Raw genomic sequence first — 27,471 nt, 5'->3', positions numbered from 1 at the left:
GAGGGATGGCCACACTGCTGCCAGGACTCGTTTGTGTTTTAGTGGGAACCGTGGGGCAATGGAAGTGTTCTGCTCCGAGACGAAAGCCATGTTTGCTGTGTGTGTGATTGTGCATTCTTTTAAATTAAACTATTTTGCAAGCACTTCCTTCCTGCATTTCTCAGAAGGAGGGAGGGGGGTGTGCAAAGAATGTTTAACTGCCTTTGACGGAGGAGGAAAACTGAAGAAAACAAGCGATGCAATCCTAACTACTGACCTTTTACTTGAGCTTGGTGATGTTTTTCAGCAGCAGAGCCTCCAGGGAGTAACAGCATCCTCCTTGCTATTGTGCTGCCTGCCCAAAAAGGGGGCTAAAGTTCAGCTTTTATGATGTTCTCACTCTGGGCTTGTGGGAAAAAGGCCACATTCCCTTTCTTAGGTCATACGAGTGCAAGAGATGACAGAGTCCTACAGTCTAACCCCAGGGCATTAGGCCAGCGCAGACTGAGACGGGGATAGACAGCTTGGTAAATATGCAGCCTGCTTTTCTCCTTGCAAGATTCACAGCAGGTGGGAGGGTAATTTACATTGTTAAATTAAAAAGCACTGATTTATTTTATGTTGGTGTGTTATTGTTTCATAAAAGCACATGGCTCGCTATTACTCATGATGGACTCTTGCACTTTATTGTTACATACTCCTTTCCACTTTGGTCGACAGTTACTGGAACTGAACGTTGCCTCTTGTTTTTGCCTTAGTGGGTAACTGAGCATTAAACAAACCCCAACCTTGTCCCTGACAGACCGCTTGTTTTCAGGAAACTCCCCCGTTCTGAGGATTGGGATGATTACAGCTGATGCTCTCAGACTGCTTTGCCTATTGGACTGTGTGCTCCCCTTGCCCTCTGGTAGAGGTTGGGGGCCAGAGAGCTCCACAGCTCCCGGGTTCAGGTCAGGCTCCCTGCCTCCCAGGTTTCTGGTTAGCATCATGGTGGGATGAATGCTGCCCATTCCTTTACAGCTTCTAGAGCTTCTATCTGTTGAACCTCCCTTCAGCCTCACTGCTGAAACATTGTGCAGTGGATTCCAAGCTGGAGCTTCTGAAGGGCACAATCCTGGCTGTGCTTCTGGAGGAGAGGAGTGGAGCCTGGGGCTGGAGGTGCTTCTGCCTGGGAAGGCTGCCTGCTCTAAGGATGCAGGTGCTATTTACAAGTGCTTTCAAGTTGCTAACACAGACTGTTTAGAAAATAAACCTGGATGTTCCTGACCTCTGTGCGTTCACACCCTGTGGCAGATGCCGGTGCTGCAGTGTGTCAGCCTGGCCACGCACTGCTGTGCGTTCAGAGGTTCCAGCTGTGACCGTGTCTGGGTTATGTGAACTTCACACCACACCTTTAGCATGGTAGAGAACACAAACCTCAGCGTGGTATCTACCTACCCTGCAGGTCAATGGAGAGCATGTCCCACTATCTGCTGTCTTTGTGCCAGCAGCCTGGGTGGGACCAGCTCGTGCGAGGTGTGCTGGGTGAGGTACAACAAACACACGTTCAAAATACTTTGGGATATGTGTGAATGCCAAAGCACACCTTCGTGTGGCTGTTACATGCTGCTCCAGGACACACTTTCACCACTGTGGTGTCACACAGGGGGGAGAATGTTTCAAAGGTTGTTTGCTTTTCTCTTGGCAAAAAAAAGGAAGATCTGTTCTCACTTTCCACTCTCTGTGGTTCCACCTCAGAACAATCTTCTGCAAATTGCAGCTTTTACTGCAACAAGAATGTGTCAAGCTGTCAGCGTTCAGCACGGCAAAAGTTCACGCAGCTCAGAGCTTTCACGACTGCAGCGGAGCTTTTCCTGGGACCTTTAAAGTGTCCTAGAGCCGGTTAAAAGGATTTCTCAGCAAGGAGAGTGCAGGCCAGGGACTCTCCGGCAGATGTAATCACTCAAGGAAAACGCTGTTTGGCTTGGCTGGGCCCTGCCTTCGTTCCACGCTTTCATCCCGCCGCCCGTCTTTGTCCCTCAGTCCTTTCCCGTGTCTCTCTGTACGTCTTTGTCCGTCTTTCTGTCTGCCCCACATTCCCTCGCAGGCTGAATGGGGCAGCGCTAACCTGGCTGCTTCCAAGACAAACAGCACATGGGGTTGCAGGAGGGGGCCTTTGGTTGTCAGCAGCCTCCGCGGTCGCTCACTTCCTAGAATTAAAGGCTGGGAGCTGATCTGTAAGCCAGCCAAGCCGGAGACAATGATTGGGTTCCCATTCTGTTCCTTTGATACTGACTTAAATATGTGAACCAAATGGGCAAACAGCATTTACATAAAAGTCAGTAGGAATCCGCTTTCTCACACTGAAGTGTTCTGCACTGCGTCTGCTCACAGGTAGTAAAACTCATCTGTTTTTTCCTGCAGGACTTCCCCTGCTCTCAGAGAACTGATTTGTCATGAATTCCTGACTGCCGTGTGCTTTTCGGTTTTGTTTCTTTGGTAGCTGTGAGGAGACGGGGCTGCAGCAGCTGGAATCCCAGTGGGCCAGAGGGGCCACGGAGGCGTAGCAGCTCCAGGCATGGCTGCTGGGGGACATGGAGCCACTATGGCCCCTAACCCTGCTCTGAGCCTTCCAAGGGGAGCTGGGAGCTGGGCAGGCAGGACGTGTGCAGGAAACCCGGCATCTACCAGCCTTGTAGATGGTAACACATGGGCTGAAGGGCGGCTGGTTAAGGAGGCCAACACCTGCTCAAGGTAGAAGAGGAAAAACACAAGCATTGAGGGCTCGTGTCTCCCAAGCAATACAATAGAGGTTTCTAACACCTTTATTTCAAATGTCTTTAAAAAAAGCAGTGGTGGAAGAGGTGAACCAGCTGGAAAATACTTTAGGTGACTGCAGCTCACAAACGCATGGACAGAGTGGTAGGTTGCTCAGATAGGGCTCGCTGTTGTTTCTGCATTGCGAAGGAAGCCCATCCTAATGGGCTGGCTTTGGTGCTCCCAAGGGCTCAGTGCCATCGCCTTCCCTCCTGGACCAGCCTCAAGCCATCGTGGCTCATAAATTCTGCTGCAGCTCCTGGATGAAGATGCTCCAAAGAGCACAAAGATGGATGAAGAGCACAAAGAAGTGCTGCAGCTGAGCTTTATGTTCAGTCACATCTCACACCGTGTGATCCCTTTTGAAGGAGTGGAGAAGTGCAGCGCACAGTTTGGTTCTTGCACAGAATATGCAGAAGGCCTTAATGAATATGATATTTTACATTAAATATGCGTCTTAAATAGGCAAAGCTATGAATAAATGAATGTATGAAAGATTGTTGAACTCCATCTAATTCTTGGACACCCCAAGCCCCAAAATTTGGCAGTATAATTGTTACTGTGAGGCCAAATACTGAGCAGACTTGAACTCTAGGCCATGGCAGTTCCTTAAGAGGAGTGAACCCTCAGGAAGTCAGGCTGGATCAAGATATGCTTCTCTTTAAGTTTCTGTTTGACTCCATATAAACCATTCTGAGTGGTTTACAGGTGCCAAACACCACCCCAAACCCAGAGGGATGTCCCCAGCATCAGCAGTGCCTGCAGTGAGTGCAGACCTTTGGAGCTGCAGGCGTTGCAGACTAAGCTATTTCTCTCCGTTTTGATTCAGCAGTGTAACTCAGTACCTCGCACTAAATAGACTTTCCATTGGTATGCAGGGCTCATATAACAGCTCCTTCACTGTTTCCTGCGGGTTAGGAGGGAAAGGATCTTTCCATGCATAATTTAATCACATTCAGCAGTTCAGCGTTTGGATTCCTTTTTCCCATAGCAAATCTTTAGCATCGAGTTGGTTAAATCTTATACTTGTAGAAATGTCGCTGAGCTTATCTCGTGCATTCAGATAAACACCTCTCAGCATCCTGTTTTTCTTATGTCATACGAACAGGAAGAGAACGATTGTTTGAGATGTGCGTCAGTCATAATTGTAAGCAGGCAGGCACGCTGCCCTCCCCATTCACCATGGAAACCAGCAGATCTCTTCAAACACGCTGGTGGTAGCTGTCAGGTGTCCTTTCTTTTCTATTTAACCTCCCAAGAGCTGCAGCTTTGCAAGCTGTGTATATATTGGGACCTCTCAATGACTTGATTTTTACTGGAGAGGGAACACTTAGAAATTCTGCAGATGAATGCCCATCCCTGGTTTATCTGAAGTAGCCACGACGTCTTTTGTTCTGCCTCACACCTATTGTCAGAAACACTGCAAACTCAAGGCTAGCTCTGGGTTACTGAATTGCATATGGCAGTCCCACCAGGGAGAGGTCGGTGCGTGTAGGGAGCAGATCCCACACCAAGGGAACCTTCCAGAGGAATGGGGAGAGTGCCTGGCACCGCCAGGTGGCTCTGGCTCTGGATCTGAGAGCAGCACGGAGCAAGGGGAAGCTCCTGGAAGGTGCTGTTCAACTTGCAGATGTGGGAGGCAGTGAGGGCTGAACCACCGAACAGAATCCTTGTATGGGAGATAAAAACTGGAGAGACATTTCTTTCACTTTTCTGCATCTTTTCCTCTCAGTAGATCTGTTAAAGGTAGAAATGCACTTGGGGAGAAGACACCGGGATCTGCTGCACATTCTTCCCTTTGTTTCATTTTTCAACTAATAGGGAAGGTTTGTGCTGTAACGTGTGTTGGATGGAGCGGTGAAGAGGAACCGCTGCACCGATAGTGGAAAGCTTCTGTGGGCTGATGGCTGAGATGCGGCACCCCCAGCTCACGGGCTGCATGCATGCAGTGCCTGCACGGCGCTGCTGTTGGGGTGGCTGTGCAGCATGCAGAGGATGGTGCCCTGCTGTGGTTTGGTTTGGGGTGGGATGGAGGGCACTGCTGGGTGCTGGTAAGCAGGCTGCCCTTCTCATTGACCAAAAGCACAAATGAAGTAAGAGGAAAACATAACTGGCTGTTCAGCTTGGGCAAGCAAGCCTTTTATTTTAATGAGAGCGCATTTTGTTTGATCTGCATTTTTTTGGGGGGGGTATGATGAATTTTAGCCATTATGAAAACAAAAGCCATGGTTATTTGTAAGAATTGCTTTATAAGAAGCACATGTGTGCTTTATTATTCTTCTGCTTGAAGTGTGGGGATTGTTTTCAGTTGGGAGGTTGCATTAGAAGAATGTGAACTTGTGACTCACTGAGAAATAGAGCATGTATTAGCAAAATCGTGAGGTTTCCTATGATGTTTTCATAACTCACATTTCTCAGAATGGAAGCAATCTTTTTTGCCTTCAGTGAAAGAATGACTTTTACTGCCATTGAGAAAGAACGGATTCTTCTTCTAGAAAAAAACTTGTCTTGCATTTAATAACTTTTACTCAACCCGCTATTCTTCATTTCCCTTTTGCTTCCCTCCAGCATGCAAGTTTCTCTGGGGTTGTTCTGCCTGTGCAGCTCCTTCAGTGGCCACACTGGCTTTACACAGTGATGCAGCCAGCAGCAAAGACCGAGGTGGGGCTCACCCCAGTGACCCCAGGAGGAAGGCACTCACTAATGGCACCTGAGGAATTCCAGCTTTCTTCTAGGAGAGCCAAAGGGGAAAGCTGACATTGCTTGGAATGCTTAGCTGGTTTGTGATGAGCATTGGCAGAGATACTGGGGAAATTCTCCTGTGTTGAGCTAGGCTCAGAGACCTCCCAAGGGGCTGAACCTTCAATGCTAAAGTTACAGGGGAGTTGTGTGGGGTGAGCAGCTTTTAGGATTGTGGGAGCTGCGTGTGGTTGCTTCCCTTCCAAGATCTGAAGCCTTCTGTGCGGTGCATTCAAAGCCCTGCTGGTCAGAAAGCCTTTGCTGGGGCTGGAAGCTGAGACTGAGGCTGGAGCGAGCCCAGCGTACCTTGTTGGGAAGGACCTCCTTGTCTTATTGTTTGAGTTCAGCTAAACCAGCACAGTCAGACATTTTAAAAGCATTTAAGGAATGGTGGCTGGGTGTGCTGAGTGAGTTTGGGAGCTCTGTGAATTGTGCTAAAGCGGCGCAATTTAGTGCTTCTGAAATGGAGTAGTTCTGTGACATCTGATCCTCCTGTAAATTCTGCACTGGAGGATTCAGCGCTGGGATGCAATTAACATTGAAGCTGATGGGGATGCTGGCAGTGCTGCTCTGCAGTCTGCAGGCACGGTGCCGTCAGCCTTTCCCTGTGAGCAAAGAGCTCGGAGGCGCTTTGGTTCTGAGTGGGAATCCAGAGATGGCAGCCAGTGGGATGGGGGTGAATCACCGCGCGGTTTTCCCTTAGTCACAGTGTTCTTGGAAGGGATCTGCTCTCGTTCCTGGAAACAGCTGCTTCTGCTAAGCTACAGCCTCTGCCCCGAGGAAGCCTTTGAACCCTTTGGTGCACCTGCAATCTGGAACAGTGGGTGATCTTCTGCATCACCTCCCTGTCCCCAAGGTAATGCAAGCTACGTTTTGAAACAATGTGCAGGGCAGGGGAAGGGCGCTGGAAGCTCCCCTGGTACCAGGCACTGTCAGCCCTCCTAACTCAGGGACTTGCAGCTCTCAGTGGGAGATGGTGTGTGCAGTGCTGGGGGTTTCCGTGCTGCCGTGGTGCTGGAGGCGGCTGTTCCAGGCAGGGCAGCCTCAGCTGGGGGCGATCCCTGCCCTCACTGCAGCTTCAGGAAGGGGCAGACGCGGCCCTTGTGCGGCCCTTGTTCCCCTGTTGGAAGCCCCATCTCTCCCTCACACCACTGACAGGATGGGAGATGTCTGAAAGGCAAGGCAGGGATGCTGTGCTCGGACAGTTGCAGTGATACGATCCTGGCTTTTTTCATCTTCAGATTTTTCTGTTTCCCTTTCTCCTTCCCCACCTCCTTCTCCTTTCCTGTCTTCTCACTGTTCCACTTCCCCTCTCCCCTTCCCCTTCTCTCCTCTTCTCCTTTTCTGTTTCCCCTTTCTCCTTTCCCTTCTTTCCTTTTTCCCTTCTCTTTCTCCTTCCCTTTCCCCTCTCACCATCTGACCTTTTCTTTCTGGCTGTAGTTGATGCTCGACGTGCTGCTGCATTTCAGTCACATCATCCCCTTTTCCTTTTTCTTTTTTATTTTCTCTTTCCCTTTTTGTTTTTCTTTTCTCCCCTTATTTCATTCTGGGTCTTTTAATGAGTTGACTGTAATTCTCCCCCATCTCAGGCCGTGGGGCGTTCAATGGCTTTTGACACAAAGGAAAAGTGCTGAGAGATTTTTCATTGGTAAATTCCTCCTCTGGGGTTTGATGTCTCACTTTCCCTATTGGAGACGCACGAGCAGCCTCCGTCACAAAGGGGGTTTCTCCTGCCAGGCCATTTCAGCAGAATCAGTGAATAATGCAGCAGAATTTTGCCCTGCTTTACCTCTGCAGCCCGCAGGCTCCTCTCCTGTTGTGATCACAGCAGGTCTGAGTGATCTCTGCACAAAGGAGAAAGAGAGTGAGCAGCAAATAGTTCACAGCTTTCCTCAAAGACACTTTTCTAACTCAAAAATATCAGCCTTGTGGTTTGTCTGGTTTTGAAACGTAACCGCAGCTATTGAGAACTGGAGAAGATTTGATTTACCAGCTTCTCCACTTTTGGTACCAGATTCAGGGCACGGGAAGTTGCTTTTTAAAATGAAAAATGCTCCCGTTCACGTTTGACTCCAGCAGTGTCTGTTTGACGGGTATTTTGTGGTGTTTGGCTGCCTGTGTTTCACCCTGAGCTACTCCCAAGGTTTTGCCCAGTAAGGTACGACACTAACTGCACAGTTACCAGCTGTACCTCCTTCGTTCCCCAGTCCCTGTTCTGGAGAACCCCCTTCTTACACTCTGAACAGGGAGAGCACAACCCTTCTGCCAGGCTGTGCCTGAAGATGAGCAGCTGCTCTGTGCCTTGAGCTCTGGTCAGCTCCTCCTGCCAGCAGCTTGGCTTGGCCTTGCTGCATCCCACTGCATCCTACTGCATCCCATTGCATCCCAATGCATCCTACTGCATCCCATTGCATCCCATTGCATCCTACTGCATCCCACTGCATCCCACTGCATCCCACTGCATCCTACTGCATCCCATTGCATCCCACTGCATCCTACTGCATCCCATTGCATCCCACTGCATCCTACTGCATCCCACTACATTCCACTGTGTCCTGCTGTGCCCCACTGCATCCCAGTACGTCCCACTGCATCCTGCTGCATTGCATGGAAGTTACCCCGCTGGGTGCCCTGCCCTGCACTTTGAGTCAAAGTTTTGTGAGTGCCTACAAATTCAATAGAAGCAGATATTAACAACGTTCCTGCTTTTAAAACTAAACACTCCTAAACATTGGGTTCAGACACAGTGGTGTGATGAATGATATCGGTGTGATTAGCAGTGTTAGGTGCTACATAACAGCTGGATGAGAGTTTGCAAATAACTAAGTGAAAAGTCAAAGTATCACTGTAAATATCCTTCCGTAGGGATGGTGGATCAGCCTTTCTCCATAGGCTCAGCAGCATCCATGGGACCGGTCCAGCTCTCCCTCCTCTCACACCTCTCACCCACATCCCACAGCAGCTGGGCTCTCATGGGGTGGCTGAGATGAGCGCTTCAGAGCCGTGCCCTTAAAATCAGTGCATGCTGATAACTCCTTTCTGTGCTGCCCGACTCTTCTAGGAGAGTTTTGAGTTAATATTAAACAGAGGGAGCCGGGGAAGCACCGCGGTGGTTGTGCTGGGTGCAGAGCAGTGTGATTTAGTTGTAAATGCACCGATACGGCCTTTCAGTCTGCGAGCCCGCGTGGGTGTTGAGTTAAAGCCATGCATGGATGATGCCTGTTATTTAGTTAGGGTCTCAGAGCGAGGGGTTTTAGCACGTTAATCCTGACTGGCAGTTGGAAGGTTGGTGGTTTCAAACACAGTGGCACGGAGTAGCTGATTTTGCTTCAGTGAAACAATGCACCAGTGTGTCCAGGCTGCCTCACAGAGCCAATAAATCTGTTTTGTTTTGTTTCCCCCCCCCTTCTCTCCCTCTCCCTCTCTCCCTTTATTCCCCCCAATCCAGGCCAAGACCCGCTGCTATTGCTGAAAACCCTCCAGCTTCTGTGGACAAAGAAAGAGATGCAGAAGGTAAGGCTGTGTAGCGGCCTCCCCTCCTCGCTGCCGACGGTGGCTGCATGCAGAGCATGTCCAGGCACAGAACGCGGGTCAGCCTGCGAGTCCAGGGCTGCTTTCAGTCCCAGCACACAGGGAACGAGCCCGCGCCTAGAAGCAAAAAGAAAAGGTAGCTCTGTGTGATGCGAGGCAGCAAAGGGGCTGCTGTGAAAGAGCTGGAGTTTACAGGGCTGAGCTGCAAGCAGAGAAGAAAACCTCAAAGTTGCTTTTGTTTTCTTTTAAACACTTTTTTGTCCGTTACGTTGAGCGCCTCGGGAGCAGCGCGAGGAATGCTTCGAGAAGCTGAAAAAATGAGGGTTGAAGTCAATAGAAAAGCGCTTTTTGCCAAGTGGAACGATATCAAATCCTTTGTGTTGGGGATATTTTTACCCTTTTGTTTTGTTTGATTCGGTTTTGCCTTTTAGAGTGGTGAATGCAATTTACACGGCTTCTCTAAAATTAGTGCTATATTTTTATACAGCACCCTATGGGCTCTACGTGGAGATTTCTCAGAGGGAGTAAAATATACTTCATCTAAATTTGGGAGCTTAAAAGCTAACAAAAACAGTACATGTATGCGCGCCGTGGTTAGTTTCCCATGTCGAACCCTGTGCTGCTCAGACAGGTCCATAGCTGAAATGCTCCTTTCCAAAGGACTCTGCAGCCAGCAGCTCACCGCAGAGCTGTGGAATGCGGGCTGTGTGAAGTGGCAGCCGTGGCTCAGCACTATGGGGTACGCACAGCATCCCAGGAACCAGAGTGTCGGGTCACTGTCCTTGTCTGGTCCCTTCCTGACAGCCTGTGGTTTCCAGCCTGAGTAACTGAAGCACTGGAAACCCGGCATGAGAGGTGCCTTTCCAAACGGCCCGTCACCGCTGTAGACTTGAGCTCAGCAACTGTGAAGCTTTGAGCTTTCTATCAAGTTCTGTTAGAGTTGCAGGGAAAAAAAATATTGTTTGTTAGGTTTTGAGGGCAGCTAATCCCACAGAACAGCAGTAGGAGAGAATAATCATCAGAGTCTGCGTGCTGTGTACCATGGATACATGTGGACTGTGGAGAAAAATACTCTGGAAAAGACAAAGGCTCCCATCGATGTGTCCTTGGGCACCGCAGCTTTTCTGCTGAGGATGGAGAAGCACGAGGATCCCATCAGCTGTGCTGGCAGCGCCGTTCGCTTGTTTCTGGGCTGGTCTCCCCAAGAAGGTGCACGGCTGTGCAGAGTGTGCACGCTGCAGCTTCACGGCGGGGCAGGCCTGGCTGCCCAGTGCCCATCCTTCAGTGCACTGCTGGCTCCAGGCTTGGATGCTGCATTTCTGAACCAGAACAAGGTCGTTCTGGAAAGGTGTGGAACGTGGCTGCTGGGGCCAGGCTCAGGAGCTGCCTCAAAGTGGGGAGCACAGGATGGATGTCCGCGGTGGTTTCTGACACATGCCCATCACACTGACACTGGGATGTCCCGGTTGGTTCTCATAACATTACCGGCCTCCCCAAGGCACCCACAGCAAGGCACTTCTTCCAGGGGCATCTGCTGCCCTGCCTCTGCGTGCAGCTCAGCACGTGGTGCTGCTCATGTCCTAAGCACACCAGTATCCAACATTCCAGTTAAAATAAATGAGGGAGCTTGGCTTAAGTGGAACACAGCTTGACATTTAAATGGCAGGGAGCTACTTTGCCTTATGCTCTGTGTGGGTGTAAGTCAATACTGGCTATTAACTGATGTGTGAATCAGTCCTCCCTATTAGGTGATGCCCATCGGGCTCCAATCAGTGAAGATCAACTAAAGGAGCGTACCTGTCCCTGGCGTGACGTCAGTGCTGGGACGTGGTGAAAGAACGTGATCGTTTCCTGCATAAAGGCAGTTCTGCAGTAACAACGATCCATCAGCAGAGTGCCCTGAGCTGAGAAATGAGGGACCAAAACTGAATGAAGGACTGTGCTGTTGGAGCACCGGCAAAGTTTTCCAATTCCCATGATCTGTCGGGCTGTAGAAATCCCCCAAGGAGCGTTCCCTGCCATGGGAATCAATTGAAATGGAAATGGCAATTACATGTTTGAGAGGAATCCTCTGGCACAGCGCGGAGCCAGGCAGCACAGCACTCTTTCCTCTCTGATTCAGGTGTCTCGTGTTTTGTCTTGGTTTTTTGATCTTTTCGCCTCAGACGTGGTGGTCTGAGTCTTTTCACCTCACCGTGGTTCAAGTCTTTGGATTGCCAAGAAATTCTGGGGCAGGCTTTGCCCCCTTCTAAAAGTGGATCCAGTCGGAGTGTGAGACTCAGCCTGGCCGTGCTGTCAGCACTCTTGCCAGTTGTGTAGGTGTTTGGAGATGCTCTGCGTGCGAAAGCAGGATCGAGCTCTCGCAGGACGTGGTGTCTGCTGCGACTGCCCTGCCAAAGGCCAGGCTGAGGATGCAGCTGAAGAAGGAGCTGAGTGGTGTGGTGAAAGCTTTAGTTCGATCTGAATGTGCTGAAGTGGGGCTTTGGGGAAAGGAAAATAGAGAGGCCATCTATAAACAGCGCAATAGAGTTGGCCGGTCGCTTTGTTTTCCTTTGGCTGTTGTGTTGGATATTTGTGGTCGGGTAAGGTTTGCCTGCTCCTTCTGCTGAGTCTCGCAGTGAAGCTGGAGCCCTGTGTTTAACACTGCAAATTCTTACCACAGGGAAAAACACTTACAGGGAGAAAACTGTTATCTGAAGTCACATCTTTGTTAGTCATCGGCTTTTTCTTGCTGCATCTGATAATCCAGTGAGAAGGAAACAGTTTCTGTCATAAACGGTAGGTTTTGTGGCTTTTCCCAACATGAAAGACACTATGGAAAATAACCGTCTTCCAGTAAACACTGTTGATGAATAAAAAAGAACAAAATCATTGGCAGATTTTCTGTAGATTTTCTGTTGTTTTCCATACCATTCTTTGAACTTTATGTTGTTTCCGTTGGGAGCCAGGACTGGGGCCGTCTTATACAGCAAACTACAATAGCTGACTGCAGGCGGGAATGAGCACCTTGTGGGTTTGGCTTTTTAGCCAGCAGAGAAAGAGCAGCTGCTCGGAGTGACTTCTTGTTTTCTGTCTCTGCGTTTGCCTCGCTCCACGCCAGTAGATGTACCACGCGGCGAAAGGTCCCGTGTGGGCACTGAGGGATGCCGCTGCTTCACCCTGCCAACCCTCCCAGCTCCTTGGAAACTACTTCTAATGTAAACATTATAAGGATATTGCTCGGTGCTGCTAATTTATCACTTCTACCAGATGGGTAGTAAGTAGCCTATTAACATTCGCAAAGTGAGTGTCCAGTTCCTTCACATTTCTAAGCACATCACCCTGGGATCCTTAAGATTTATGGCGCAGCATTTTCCCATGTTCCAGGCCCCTTCCTGCAGCCTTTAGCTGTGCTGCAGTGAGTGCCTGCAGCAGGTACCTTGCGCAGGTAGCCCTGGAGCCCAGCAGGACAGATTGCAGTTTCTTGGATGGCAGAGCAGGACAGGGTACGAACTTGGATCTCTCTTTTCATTCCTGTACATAAAGTCCAAACCGTTTCAATGCTCCCACACATGGAGGAGCTGAGTTACGCCATCGTGGCTCAAATCGGTATAAGGTCAAACAGAATCTGTGGCACGGGAGGAGGAGCTTATGTGCTTTATTACTTGTGGGTCCATCAGAAGATGAGTAGGTTTGTGAGCCCAATTATCTACCTTCCCTATTGCCATTTTCCTAATAACGCCCCTTTCTCCTGCTCACTTCTCTTCTCCCCCTCCCCCAAATCCCAAGCCCCTTTGTCTGCCCCACAGAACAACTTCTCTGTCTTTATGGGATAATTAGTGTGGACAATTGCTGCTTTTCCCATTGGGTTTGAGGTGCAGTGAGCCATGAAGGAATCTGTAATGACATGAAAAGTCACTGGAGGCGCGGATGGTGGCTGAATAGCAACAGTTACCTCTGAATAGATTAAATAAAAAAAATAAAGCTTTGTGTTCAGCTGGGGGAAGGGAGGATTCACTAATCTTTTTGTACGTGACAATGTGTTTTTGTATCTCAGCAGCTCAAGGAAGAAATCAGGCGGGGCTTTGCAGGACTGGAGGACCCATTGGCAGGACTGCTGGACATGCTGGAGAGCAGCGGTGATTGGAAGGGGAAAGGGCATTCCCTCGGGTATTACATCAGCAGTGAGCTGCAGCTTTGGATGAAAGAGCATCCTGCTGTTCAACAGGTTAGAAAAGGAGGGAGCGAGAGACCTTGGGCAAAGGAGAGGGCAGCTGATCTTAATGTCCCTCAAATGGCCCCAGTTTCACTTCATTCCATAGTCTCGTGTCTTCTCTGTGGCCGCATACAGACACGGTGTGACAAGGTGTAAAACTCCTGCTGACATGTTGTGATCTGGCGATGCTGGTCTGCAAATGGAGTAACAGTACAAGCTGTGATGTGAGAGCTCTGTTTCCCCTTCCAAGTTGCGATTTCCATCTTTCCAGATCAAGCTGTTCTGATCAAACATGGATCTTACAGCCCTTGCTGGCTGGGGGCATTCCCGCTGGAGCTCACATCACTGCTGTCAGGATAAACCCAATTGCAGTAATCTACTCTGCATATTCTTCCAGCTCTGCAAATAGAAGCCAGTTACCGTAGGATTGCTTAACTCCTACCATCTGGTGGGGAGCTTTTATCATTAGGAATGCAGAAAATGGTAACAGTATGGCTTTTCGGGTGAATGATTAACTTTGCAACATTGGGTCGTCCGATTATATGGCCTAACGTTTACCATTCCTTATGCCATGGTGTACTCTGACCTCCCAAGGCTTTCCCTGCTTTCTGTGCTTTTACCTTTGAACTGTAAAATATTTTCATATCTACGTCGTTCCGTTCTCCATTTTTCCCAATGACTCTTTAGACGTTCAGCTCTGTTTAGATTCTCTGAGAGCGTTGCCTTTCCAGTATTGCAAAATGCAGAGAAGTGCTACCAGCACCGAAAATCTCGTGCCATAAGAGAGTGGTCGTATAAAACCACCAGGGTTAATGCTTGTGTCTGTGAGTCCCGCTGCAGTGCTTCTGCTTTTCCTGCCCTTCTTGCACCCAGGAGCCAGGCTGGGAATGAAGGTTGAATTCCTGTTCCTGATAGGTGAGACCTCCCTTGAGAGGTGCTGCTGTGCTCCAAGATCTTCTGCTGGGAACTGGGAGAATTTCTAAATAGCTGTGTTAGTAAAAGAGCGTTTTTCCAGCCTCATGCTGTACTCTTGCACAGGGCCCTGCGCCTCTTACAGAATTAGCCTGCAAACATTTAATGGTTGTAAATTGGATGCTGTGAACAAAACTGCATATCATCTTGTTCTGATTTCTGTTTGCAGACTCCATGGGGAAATTGGAGAATCCCTTCCCAAGGAATTGGCTTCTTCCCCTGTTTAAACAAGCTGAATTTTCAAGTGCCATTGAACTGCAGCCATCTTTACTAAATCTGTGTCTGATTTTTTTTTTAACAGTCTGGCACGAAGCTGAAGAAGCTGCAGGCCCGTGTATTCAGAATACTAGACCAGTGCCCAGCTAATCTTCTTGACCCTCTGATTAGCATTTACCAGCTCCATACAGCAGACCGGAACTATTTGCTTGGACACGTCAGTCATCTTTATCGCAGGGGCGATTACAAAGAGGTGGGTCATGTCTTTCAAATAAATGCACCTTCCGAGCTCTCTGCTGCTCTGTTAAGGTCTGTGTCTTTTTCTTTTTTTGGATGCATTTCAATGTGAATTCCATTTCACCACAGCAGCTGCACCCTGTGAATGGTACAGCTTAGCATGGTCTTCTCATGTACGAGTAGACTGTGTTCAAGCTCGGTTTTTATAATAGCTGAGTGGAGAATGACCGTGAATCTTTCTCCCAGAGCTTTTCTGACCTCTGAAAGCAATGGGTTAATAGGGTCTAATTTGGAGAATTTAGGAGGATGATTGTACTCTTTTTTGTTTTTCTTGTCCTTGGCAGGAGAAGGGATTTCAGTAGTCGGTCATAGATCTGCTGTGCTATCTCCAGTCTGCATGCATCTGCAAGGGGTTCTTTTTCTTTTTTTTTAAGCAAAAAAATACAGGTGTGTTTTTTTTCAAAGGGAGGGTGTTGGCTTTGACTGTGAAAGGCATCCTGACCTTTCATAGCAGTAGGAGAAAGTGAAAGAGCATTTTTATGCCCCGTTCTTCAGTAAGGCCTAACTCCCATGCGGCCGTGGAATTCCACCCTTGCTGGTTCTGTGGATACAGACCGAAGGCTCTTCCACATTTGGTCACGAGTCTGCAGGTAGTTTCATGAAGTTCACTCTTTTGTTCGACTGCTCTTCGAACACGAGTGTTTGAAAATCTTAACAAAAGGGCATTATTTGAGTGTATCTGACTGTGAGTTTGAATCCTGTGACTTCACAGATAGTTGCTGTTTTCTGGTAGAATTGCAAATCTTTCTAGATCAGGTTTTTGGAAAGCTCTAGTTTTGTTTTTTTTGGTGGAATTATTTTTTCTGTAGTTATTCCAAGTGTGAAGAACAGGAAGCCTCAACTGGCGATTATTCTCAGCCATAACTTTCTTCTGGTTCTGGTTTACTGCCAGAAGGGTGAATAGAATTATCTTTGAGAGTAACAGGTTAGCTGCCAGCGGATGGCACTATTGCTCCCATGACGCAAAGAGCGAGCTGATGAAGTGATAGCCAAAGTGAAACAACAGGGACATAAAAGTGTGTTTTCAAGTTGTCTGGCATGTTTGGGGTATTATCCATTCTTTTATGAATGAGGTTCACAGCTGCTGGAGGAAGGCAGTCTGGGCTACCTGTGGGGAAGAGCAGGAAAGAGGGTTTCCAAGCTTGCTCCTCACAACCTGTAGAAGATGGAAACTCCTCTTTTAGAGGAAGATCTAGATGGACGGATTGTAACATCCCTCCCTGGTGGCTCTGGCCGAGATGTGCCCAGCTTCATCCCCTCCTGGGCCTGCTGTGAAGCACCCTGTGTCCCTGGGACCAAGATGGCCATGAGGCACCATGTGTCCATGGGACCAGCATGGTTATGAGGCACCATGCATCTATGGGACCAAGATGGCCAAGAGGCACCGTGTGTCCGTGGGACCAGCATGGTTATGAGGCACCATGTGTCCATGGGACCAGCATGGTTATGAGGCACCATGCGTCTATGGGACCAAGATGGCCAAGAGGCACCGTGTGTCCGTGGGGTTGGGCCGGCCATGAGGCACCGCACATCAGGCGGGACCGGGGCGGCCGGCGGCACCGCAGCCTTTCATCACTGGCTCCTCGGGCGCGTGGCCCCGGTGCCGGTGGATGGCTTTGTGGGAAGGCCGATGGCTGCTGGTGGGGCCGGGACAATGCGGGGATTCAGCAGACCGGGGGTAATGCAGTGCGAGCGAGTCTGTAAGAGGCCCTGAATAGGCCAGGCTGTGCTTGAGAAGAATGAGGGGTAGGCAGAAGGCAAGCTAGTGTTTCATGATCATCTTATGTTACACTTCAGCCTTTCAAAGAGTGTCTGGGGCTGGTTGAATGAACCTCTCTTGCACTGCGAATGCGGGAGGCTAAAGACAAAGGAGACTCTTGTCACTCGCAGGCCCCTTTCGGGAATAAAAGCCATTGTCACATGAACAGGGGCAGTCTGGCAGGCTGTGCATGCTTCAGTGCCCCATGATATCGCTAAGTCTCAGCAGAAATCACATTCAGGGCCCTGTCAGCTTTGATTAGCGGGGTCTCATGACTTAATGTGCTGCGATATTTCATGTCTAAGGGTGGCGGCTGTCTTTCTGTGGAATGAATGCCCTCTATTGTCCGCGGAGTTATTTTATTTACATTTTTTTAAACAGCTTATAAAGGTAAAAAGATAGCTGTGCTTAAAAACATCAAATTCCTTTGCTTCTGGATCAGTAGTAAGTGCTGCTCGGGTCAGATACAGTGAAACTTGTTTTCACAGTCAGCATCAAAGTTCTCATCTTGTTTAACAGCTTTATAGTAAATTCTGAACAGGTGGCAGCGGAGCTGGGTTTAGGAAGGAAACAATAAATAATCTTTTTAGCCTCTGACAAGCAGAAATATTCTTGGGCCTGAGAGAGCTCGCAGTCCGACTGCCCTGCGCCGTGCCTGGCCGTGTTGCTTTGCCCCTCCATCAGTTTGTTTCTTAAGCAGGAGCGCAGGTCGAAGCTGTTGGTGCAATGGGCACTGTTTGCTTTTCAGCAAGTTGCTGCTGTCTGTTCGGGTTTCTCTGTTTTCTAAAGCTGAGCGTATTTTCCTACCGATGCTTTATCTGTTAGTTTTTGCAATGAGGGGTGGTTGATTCTGTATATCAAGTTCCCTTAATATTTGCTATTTCCATTAGAATAGTGTGGGTTACTGTACTGAAATTTGGTTGTTGCTGCAAACAAAGTTTGAATACCTGCTTAAAGGGCTTCACAGATACAAAGCATAGATTTCTGTCAGCAGCACATTGTAATACACAGGTTGTTTGGTAGCTCAGTAGGAAGAGAAGTTGACCAAAGGTCTAAGCTTAAAGGAATACAGACGTGCTAAATCTGGACAAGCATAATTCAATCAGCAGCAGATTCTGGACTGTAGTGATGTTTGGAGCACTGGCTCAGTGCTGGTACTCCTTGTAGTCCTTCGTGGTGGTGCTGGGGTGTACATCACGTACTGTGCAAATCCGGCAGCACTGCTCTGTGCTAAAATTCACTGGGCGCTGTAATGGATATGCAGATTTTGGATTTCTTCACTCTGAACTTATTGAGCTATTCTCAGGTCTGATATTGCTCTGGTCTCCAGTTCCCCACCTTAATTACAAGGCTTGTTCATTTCAAATGTGTGTGCATTTTAATACACAAAATGTACGCACTCAACCTCCTTATTTCTTTAAATTAAACAGTATTTGGTAAGGAAACCAAGGAAAATGTACCAGGAGGTATTTCTCCTATAAAATGATAGAGCTGGTCTCAATCTTACTTTCCTGTCAACTTAACCTACTGTTGTAGCACATTGCCTGCGAGTTGCATGCTGCTCCAGAGCAGAGGCAGCCAGCCTGCAGGCCATGCCCTGCTCCCAGCCTGTTCCAAGCACTGTGTCTCCTGGAGCCACTGCTGGCATCTTCTGCTGAGGTGGCTGGGAAGGAGCTCATGTGCTGGTGGGAAGTAATAGTTCAGATGGCACATGATGCCTCTGCTGTGTTTGTGCTGTGTCTGGATCTGGAGAACCTGGTGAAGGTGAGTGGCCTATGAGCATAGGAAGCGAGCAGCGGGAAAGGTTGACTGGGTTGTGAGTGTGCAGTGAGCAGGTAAAGCAAGTTTAGAAATGCTTTGAGTGACCTGAGGAGATCAGTGTTTGTTTCACTTCCCTCCTCCCTTCACCTGTACACACACGTATTCCAACCTCAACTTCTGCCTCTTTACCTCAAATTCTTTGCATATGACTAAACCCATCACTACTTTCTTTTGACTGTCTCACCCTTTATAAAACATGGCCAGGCTCTCTTCAAAGTGGACCTGGTCAATCTCATGTTTTTCGTGTTTCTGAAGGTCTTCCTATAGACAGCTGTGTACATCGTATAGGCTGTTAGCAGGAAGTAATTAAACACATAACTAATGTCATGCACTGTGCAGCGATGCTTTCTGAGAGTCTGTGCAGAGCTGATTGGCCACAAGTTTGAAATGAGCAATGGTGAAAAACGCAAAGCAGATGTTCCCGATGATTAAGAAGCGGTGTGCCTTTTACTCAGTTATTTCTACCACTGTTATCTATCTCCCCTTTGATCTGTGATTTTTCATAGCTGACGCTGGGTCCTCCTCTGCAAATCTCAGTCTGTTCTTTGGTTGTTCGATGGGTTTTCAGACATTCCTTCACTGTGTGTTCAGAAACACTGCAGTAAGTGAAGCACGGGCGTATTTACCTTTGTGTTGTCTCAGCTTGCTTACACCAGGACTAAGTAACGCAGGAGTCATCACAAACTGTTTGTGTCTGTCCTTCATCACCACCCCAAGCAGCGCTGCCAGCGAGAGGTTATTCCTCTGGTGCTAACCCCACCGTGGGAAAATTGCCTAAATTGTCAGCGCAGACACCACCCCAGTGCGCACAGCCCTGCAGATAAGATCTCGTGTGGCTTCCTGCGCTTCGCACTGTATGTGGAAAGAACAGTCATTTTTAGATGAGACCGAGCCAAATGCATTCAAAACAAGCGGAGAGGATCAGGTATCGATGCGTGTGTGTTCACTCAGAAACTGTCACCATTTTCTCATGATCTTCTTGCAGTCGCATGACTCGAGGAGTGGTGGTTGTGCAGCAGCAGCACCTCGTGCTCGTGGCATGAATGCATCAAATCTGTCCCTTCCCCCCGCGCTGTGCTCTGCACACCTCCACACTTTCTAGATATAAATTAAAGCAGTATTCAAATTCTTCAGGTTCTCCCCCATCTTCATCCAGCCCTTCCCCTGTACTGGGAGCTGCTCACCCTCAGTAACCAAAACGGCAGCTAATTTTCAAAACAAGATTTTTGCTTTCCCCATAGTTAGTTAAAGAGTGGCCCAAAGCTCCCTGAACACACTCAGAAGTCTCACAAACTCTGACAAGATCTGAGTCAGACGATGGTTCATCGCCCTATTATCCTGTACTTAGCAGTGGCTTCATCACATTCCTGTTCCCTGTATGCTTGGGAACGAATGGCAAGAGTGGCATGCAGTGCTGGGGCAGCTGGGGTTTTGGTGTAGGTCAAACCCCTTATGACTGTTTACAAGGGTGGAGAGTGATTGGATAGGGTGGAATGGTTTGAAACTGACACAGGGGAGGTTCAGGTTGGATCTTAGGAGGAAGTTCTTCCCCCAGAGGGTGGTGACGCACTGAACAGGTTGCCCAAGGAGGCTGTGGATGCCCCATCCCTGCAGGCATTCAAGGCCAGGCTGGATGTGGCTCTGGGCAGCCTGGGCTGCTGGTTGGTGACCTGCACACAGCAGGGGGTTGGAGCTGGATGAGCACTGTGGGCCCTCACAACCCAGGCCATTCCATGACTCTACGATAAGCTGTAGCATACTCGAGTTCAGCAGAGCTTTCTGGTGTTCCTGTGCAGAAATTGTCTTTTTGCTCTTGTTACTCAGCTGGTGAGGTGGGGAAGGCATCTGCTGCTTAGGGTTTTCATTGCCTTGCAGATCCAACCTGAGTCTGGGGATCTGTAGCCAGACAAACATGACTGCTGGCTTCCAGCCCCCTGTCTGGTCTGCTCACACGGCTTGCTGAGTGCCACATATGGGGAAACACTTGGTTCTTGGTTTGGGTGCGGAGGGGGATTCTCCCCGTTTCAGTTGCAGCATGCCGTCTGCCTCATTAACGTGTTTGTTTTCTAACTACAAAATGAGTCTGCAAGTGAGGTGTTGCTTTTCTGGAGATCTTATCACCTATAAACAGACTGTTAAAAATAGGGTCGTTTTACACAAAACTTGTTTGTGGAGCGAAACGATTCAAAACACGATAATAACAAAACAGAATCTTAAAATAGCCTAAAGTTGAGACCACAGGCACAGCTGCCAAGCACTTTCATCTTTATTACAGTTACTCATATCTCTTATTATTCCCATTGTAAACACACTGATTTTATCTAAGCTTTCCTCCTTGTTCAGCCAGCCCGTGTAAGTGCACCCTGCAGCCCAGCTGCTTGTTCCTAAGGCCGGGGCTGCACGTCCCCATCCAGCACAGCGGTGTGCAGGGCTGTGTCATGGAACTGCCCCGGGTGGGTGAGTGTTGGTGGCAGCACGTTGTCCTGTGAGTGCCAGGAGCTGGCTCTGCTGCAGCAGGGTTTGAAGACCGGCATCTCCCATGTTGGCTGCATGTCACTGCTCTGTGCCCTGCGCAGGTTGGACGCAGATCCAGTGTAAGAGGTGAAGCCAGGCTAACAGTGCCTGCTCACCTCATTAAGTCACCTGTGCTCTTAATGGAGGTGGAGATAACGCCACACCATTTAGATAACGGTTCTGCAATTAGGTTAATCTGAACGTGCATGTCAGCATTAAAAAGCTATTACAGAAACCACTGCACGCTTGCATGCTGAGGCTCACAGATTACTTGTTTAATAACAGATGGTGACATGAGATTTTTAGAGGTTCTATTATTCTGTCAGTGAAGGTAGCTGGGAGGGACAAAAAAAATAAAAAGGAAGAAATCAGCTGTCAGAGCTGAGGAGGCACAAAGCTCTTCGTGCATCCAGAGCAACTCTCAGCCTGAATGCAGCCTGAGAGCAGTGTCTGTGCTTGCAGTCTGTGGTGCTGTTCTCCACAGAAGGTATCCAGCTGTGTTCCAATCTACTCCAGTTATTTCTCGTTCAGTTTTTCTGTACCTGCTTTGTGTAAAGGTGAGGTTTGCGTTTGCACTTTTACTGTAGTAAAAAAAATAGACACCTTTATTCTGTATTCTGACAAGTAGCAGTTCAAGAACGCCATCCTTGAGAAAAAGAATCCATAATATTATCTTTCTCTCAAAGCAAAATGAATAACAGCGTCAGAAACCTGCCTAAGAGAATAGCTTTGTCTGTAAGTCCTGACGTACTGTTCTTATCCTCATCTGAATGAACAGGCATTCGTGACCTCTGTTGACAAAACGCTCTTGTATGTGGGCAAATGTTTGTACTTGAAAACATAACAGAAATGATTCTCATTAAAACTCTGTGTAGTCACATACCTGCTTCCCTGTGAAATAACGCCTATTTACCCCGTGTTGTTCTTTTCCTAAATACACTTTTTCAATGATTGTTTTCCAGGCAGCCATCCTGAGCATTAAACTAAAACTGCAGCCAGACCAAGACGTGGAGAAGGTGAGTCATTTCCTCTGCAGATTTCTCTGTCTTCAGATCCACCTGCTGTAAAGCAGGAATTCCATCAGAGCCCTCTGAGGTGTGATGCGTTTCACTTGAGGCTTGATCTCATTTGCAAGAAGTCACTGTTACATGTCTAAGGCACCTTCACCTCTAGAGGAATGACAGAGTCTGTTTTGTTAGACCCCTTACTGGACTGTTTTCTTACTTAGAGCCACTATAATCAAAGATTCTAGCTGGGTTCTTGACAAATGATCATTTGGGTCAAGTTTATTGGTTTTACTGCTTTGAAGCTTTGCCACTTTTGCTGATAGTTGTGTTGAAAATGCAACGTCTGTCTTTCAGACAGCACAGGTTGGTTAAGCAAGGGCTTGGTGACTTGGACCTCTTCCATGCCTTCTGTTTGCTGACCATCCTGATAGAAGGCAGGGCATAATTCTTAATTAACATCTAGAGCAAATACCCTCGAATTTCTTTTCCTAGATGTGCGCACCGCTGCTGTTTCAAGATAAAATTAACCTGGTTGAAGATTATGTGGGAGAACATCCTGAGCTCCAGCGCAGACTCTTACAGATCCTGGACACCTGGTGTGAACCTGACTTTAATATCAGAGACGTGGCAAGGTAGGAATATTTGTTGACCTTCTGAGCAGCTGGGGCTGGCTGCCTGTCAGAGGACAGAATGTTCTTTGCTTGTCGACCTAAGATCATTTTCTCCACATAACGGAGTGCGAAGTGTCTACTTTTCAGCTAAGAATGGGGAAATTCCGGTATCTGTGCCAGAGTCTTTTCAAACCCCTTTGCTGGTAAGGCAGAGATATCTTCCCTATTGACAGATGTTTCACTTCTGTCAGGAGAGAGGAGTGCAAAATGAAAGGCGTGCAGTCGATCTTAGCAATAGACAAACAGGAAAGCTCCCTCCAGGAGGTCGTGCTGATCGCAGTCTCGTGCTTTGCTGGAGACAAGGCTGAGTTTCAGTATCGGTTGTACAGGTTTGGCAGGAAGATAATACTGTGATGAAGGGGCAGAAAAACTAGAGATACGGGTGGTTAACCTTCATGTTGTTGTGAAATAGTTCTGTGTGTTTTAATTCATAAGTTGCCTCTCACTAGAACAGCTCTTGTCAGTCACAAAGCCAACAGTACAGTAAAAGTCACAGTGTAGATGCAATGGCTGCAGTCATAGCCTTGAGAGGAGATGGGAGGGAATTGCTGCCTTTCTGTTTCCCAGATACTGACTGGGAAATTTGTGTGGCTGCATTACTGGCTTTTTGCTATGAATCAGGAAAGGAAGGGGTCTGTTCTTGCCAACACCTACCAAACCCTGATATCAATACTGCCTTGTATCTACTGTCTGCAAAACCATAAGCAGTTCCACAAGCGTGGAACTTATTTGTTCGTTTACTTACAGACAATATCAAGGCCTGTCCAGGTACAAGCCAGATAAACTGAACCGCAAAATGCTAAGCAAGCTGATCTTCAGACTCCTAGACCGATTTAACGTAGATCCAGGTATGTGATACTGCAGCATGTTCTGGAGTTATCTCACTAATACAGAACAGATGAAGCTAATTTGTCTTCTTCCGTGTTCAGCAAGGAACCTCTGCTGTAATTTATCATGGGTGGTTTCAGAGTTTAATTAATGGTATTCCAAAACAAAGCTGGTAAGTTATGGGAATTATCACTTTGTGCTGTCGGAGAATGAAGTGCTTGTGACTAATAGGCTGCTTCTTCCATGATATGAAATAAATCTTGACCTCAGAATGGCTCTACGTAAACACATGATGGTCAGCTTTGAGTTATGACTCCATTCCGCTCTCATAAGAAGCAAGTCATTACTCATCTGGGGATCTGTTTTCTTGAGTTATGAGTCCATCAGCTGTAAAGAGATAACCCTTCGGAAGCAGGAGCCTTGCAGTCCTTTGTATTCTTGTTGTAAGACAGGGTTGGCAGCAGGGAACTTGAAGACTCTTGCAGTCTGCTGAGAGAAGTAAAACGTTTTACATCACTGAATAGATCTGCTTCACCACCAGTTGTCTAATAAAATCTGCTTCCTTTTGCTTTTTGTTGTTAGTGAGCACCGCTGATTTTATTTCCACTCTCTGGGACCACGCTGGGAACCTTTAGGTGCACTGTCAGGTCTCACCCTACGAAGCTTTCCATCACCTCCACAAGATATGCAGCTCTCTTTTCTTGGACTGAAAAGTGGTTTCTAACCACAAACTGTGGGCTTGTTATGCCTGGCAGCAACACTATATTGCATCTTAATCTTCACATCTTCAACCTGCTGCTCAGAAGTTAATGAGACAATCCTTGCAGACCCTCACTGGAGGATAAGTCAATATAATTAAGCTTAGCACGCTGGTGTGGAATCTGAGGCACAAGGGGGTGATTTATGTAACATCTAAAACCTTCCCTGGAGTTTACTGATCGTCAGTAATTTTTCCATCTTTGTGAGGTTAATTATTCACTGGACTGTATTGTCCTTCCTGGTCTGTGAAGGGCATTGAGCTGCTCCCCTTCCTTTATGAAAGATGCAGCACAGATGTACAGATACACCTTTAGCTATAAGCGTGACATGCCATCATTGTTCACCTGCAAAATCCAGAGACAGTAAAATTACACCAAGAATAAAAATCCCAGGAGAAAGAAGGATGTGGAGCTGCTGATGGCAGGTGCTCCCTATTGGGTGGCAGCGTGTCGTAGCTGGTGACAGTGTCCCAGGAGTTGTAGCTGCCATGCTAAGGGCAGGTGTGTATGTGGAAGTGGATATTTGGTTTTGTACCTGATATCACGTGTAGTTCAGAGCAGCACTTCACACTTTGCTAAACGAGGGGCCTTGCATCTCCTTTGAAGTGCTTCAGAAATTCTTTGTGCATGGGAAATCTTGTTTTAGATCTTCTTGAACTGAACTGAAAGTGGTGGCAGCTGGAATAACGTGGCTCTCCTCCACTCCTCTTTCCCTTTAGTGCACATAAATTTAACTGTGGTAAAAGAGTGCAAGAAGGAAACAGACTTGGTAGAATGGACAGATCAAAAACCTTGTTCTGAGATCTCCTCTCGTCCTGAACAGCTCCACCAGAAGCAAGCAGTGAGGTGAAACTCACACTTAGTGTTACCTAACCTGGCTGTGGGCTTGCTCGATGCCGCAGTCCTCGGCTGCTTGCTGTCTCCTCTCATGACTCCCACTTGCTGAAAGAGGCTGAGAGCAGCAGCAGCAGCAGAGGGAAGTGGCTTTTGGTGAGAAAGGCTGGAGGAGGATGGGGTTTCTTGGTATGAGAAGGCAAGCTTGTACGTGACTCAGTTATTGTAGCTGCAAATCCACTTCCATTCTTTGTCTAGCCAAGGGCTCGCTGCTGTCCACTCAGAGAATGTCGGTGAACCTAAGCAGAACTTTGTGTTCAGCCTCTGAGATTTGAAGCACCCCTTGGAACTGCCACTTTTACCTTTCAGAGGCTGACAGGAGGTGGCCCAATAAAAATAACAGGTCTGGAGCCTCAGAGCAAATAAATCATCGGCTGAGGTTAGTCCACCTCATCCTTCTTGCACTGTATTCCAGCATCCCTGCTAGCACACAAAGCAGGGCAAGGGAAGTGGAAGACTTTCTGTTGAGTCCCAGAGGCGTCCTCATAAACTGTGTGTGGATTCCATATAATTGGCTTTATTGGGGAAGGAAGAAGTCTGCAGAAATGGCGTGGGATTGAGGAAATGGCATTTTACAGAGTCTTTTCTCACACCTGGGTCAGTGTGCTCTGGTTTAACGAGCCTTGTAGCTATTGCTGCCTAATTGCTTAATGCTCTTTGGAGACTCTCTGAGGTCGAGTTAGATTTACAAACCAATTGTTAGTGCAAAGCAGTTCTGTGAGATGGGGGAGCAGACCCTGAGTTTGAAATAAGTAGTTTTATTTCTGCCTGTATTTTTACACAGCTGATTTTCCCCCTCAGCTCAGCTGGGGGTTCATCGTTTGTGAGATAGGAAGGGAATCACTGCAAAGTACAGCCGGCATCACCTCCTGTCTGCTCGTGTGACAGTAAAGCAGTGATAGAGAAGGGATGGCAATTGAATGTAGGGCGAAAAGGCCGTTCAGCAGCATCGTCAACCGCCTGCGTGCCTTGCTGCCCGAGCTCTGAATGTCTCTGGAAGGCGTTTATCGGTGTAAACCAAGCGGAGCGCTCCTGGCTCGGTCAGCGGCTCGGTGGTTCCCCTCCGCCTTCTCTGCAGCTCCAGGAGCGCTGCCCGCAGTGCGGCTGTGCCCGGCGCGGCGTCCCGGGGCAGCAGGGGGCGGGCGAGGGCCGCCCGGCAGCGGGCAGTGCGCGGAGGTGATGCGCTGGAGGGGGGGGGGGGGGGCTGGGCCGGCTCCTGGCAGGGGGAAATTTCAGGCGTTTTCACCCTTTGCTGGTTAAGAGCAGGTGATTCCTTTCCCTTGCTTTACAGTGGCTGTGCCCCCTGCGGCCGCCGGTGTTCCTTAGGTGTTCCTAAGGTGTTCCTTAGGCTTGTTAGCTCTCGCGCTGCATGCCAGCTCGTTCCGAATTGCACTCTATGCGCACACACACTGGGATGCAGCCGGGCTGATGGAGAAGGGAGCGGCTCAGCTCCGTCCTTGCTCCTTACTGTCTCCAGTGCGTTTTTCTGTGCTGAAGCACGGAGGGTACATGACCTGCTGTAGGCAAGACAAAGCGCCCATCAGCTCCGTGCTGTCCCTTGGAAATGTCACACCAGTCCTGGTGCTCTGAGCCTGGATTCATCCTACCTTTACATGTGGACAGACCACACCGCAGCGCTTCTTCCTGTAGGCACTGAATAAAGCCACGTGCTGCGCTCAGCCAGCACCCGGCAGCAAAGCCAGCAGGGAGCTCGAGGGTTTGGGGCCAGGCTGGGGCTTCTGCTCCCCTTCCCTTCCAAGGAGTGCTCAGTCCAACCTGCAGTGGCTCAGAGCACGTTGTAGGAGACAATGCATCTTTGAGGCTACAACAGAAAGAGGTTTTCTTGAGTCTTGCCTTACCCTCCCCTGATTTGCACTCGGGGAATACTCCCATCATAATATACTGCGATTAATGCACAGCTCACTCCTCATCAGGTTCCCCAGCAGTCCTTAGCAATACTGGGGTAAAAGCCTCTAGGATTTCAGGTACTCTGATTTTATTAAACCAAGGCTGCTTTACTTTGTCCCAAAACAAAGTCTGCTTTGTGTGGGCCCTCCTGCTCTGCCAGGGCAGAGTAAAGGAGTCCCATTGTGAGTGGAGTCAGGCACTCCGTGGAACGAGAGGACCCCATCCCCATCCCAGCCCAGGAGTCATTTGTGACCTGGAAGCAACAGCCACACGCCCAAAAATACATTGCACCATGTGCTGGTGTTACATGAATGAAATAGCTGCGTATCGGTGGTTTCACATCCGATGTGACAAACAGATTTCATTTTTACTTCCTCTCCACTGCTCAGTCATTAACTCGCTGCTAATGGCTCAGAGCACAGGGCAGTGTTTGCTTCTGGGTCGGTCCCAGCTGTGTACCCCTGTGCAGCATGGCTGTGCAGCTGTCATGGAGCTGCTTCCCTACTGTCATACTGGTTGTGTTCCACTGGTGCTCCACAGCCCAGCCCCGATGCCCAAGCTCCCCGCAGTGCAGCTACAGAATAGG

The 27,471-nt window shown here is 48.5% G+C and overlaps 1 protein-coding gene across 10 annotated transcripts in view; it reads left to right on the top strand.

Moving 5' to 3' along the window:
- Nucleotides 1-27,471, top strand: part of EXD3 (exonuclease 3'-5' domain containing 3) — a 176,371-nt gene that overhangs the window by 39,343 nt on the left and 109,557 nt on the right. For 7 of the 10 annotated variants that reach the window (XR_011905549.1, XR_011905548.1, XM_072352859.1 and 4 more), the window contains exons 4-9: nt 8,963-9,027; nt 13,082-13,252; nt 14,514-14,681; nt 21,782-21,835; nt 22,319-22,458; nt 23,245-23,345. Coding sequence is in view for 8 of the 10 variants with exons in the window: in XM_072352859.1 (XP_072208960.1) it covers nt 8,963-9,027; nt 13,082-13,252; nt 14,514-14,681; nt 21,782-21,835; nt 22,319-22,458; nt 23,245-23,345 (699 nt within the window). In the remaining 2 variants the exon portion in view is untranslated. The remainder of the gene's footprint in view (nt 1-8,962; nt 9,028-13,081; nt 13,253-14,513; nt 14,682-21,781; nt 21,836-22,318; nt 22,459-23,244; nt 23,346-27,471) is intronic. The other 3 variants (XM_072352860.1, XM_072352858.1, XM_072352862.1) reach the window with 1 other exon arrangement.

This window comes from Excalfactoria chinensis, chromosome 18 (genome assembly GCF_039878825.1).
Source record: "Excalfactoria chinensis isolate bCotChi1 chromosome 18, bCotChi1.hap2, whole genome shotgun sequence".
Taxonomy (NCBI): domain Eukaryota; kingdom Metazoa; phylum Chordata; class Aves; order Galliformes; family Phasianidae; genus Excalfactoria; species Excalfactoria chinensis.
The sequence above is the reverse complement of the archived record's forward strand: the minus strand, read 5'-3'. Positions and strand labels throughout refer to the sequence as shown.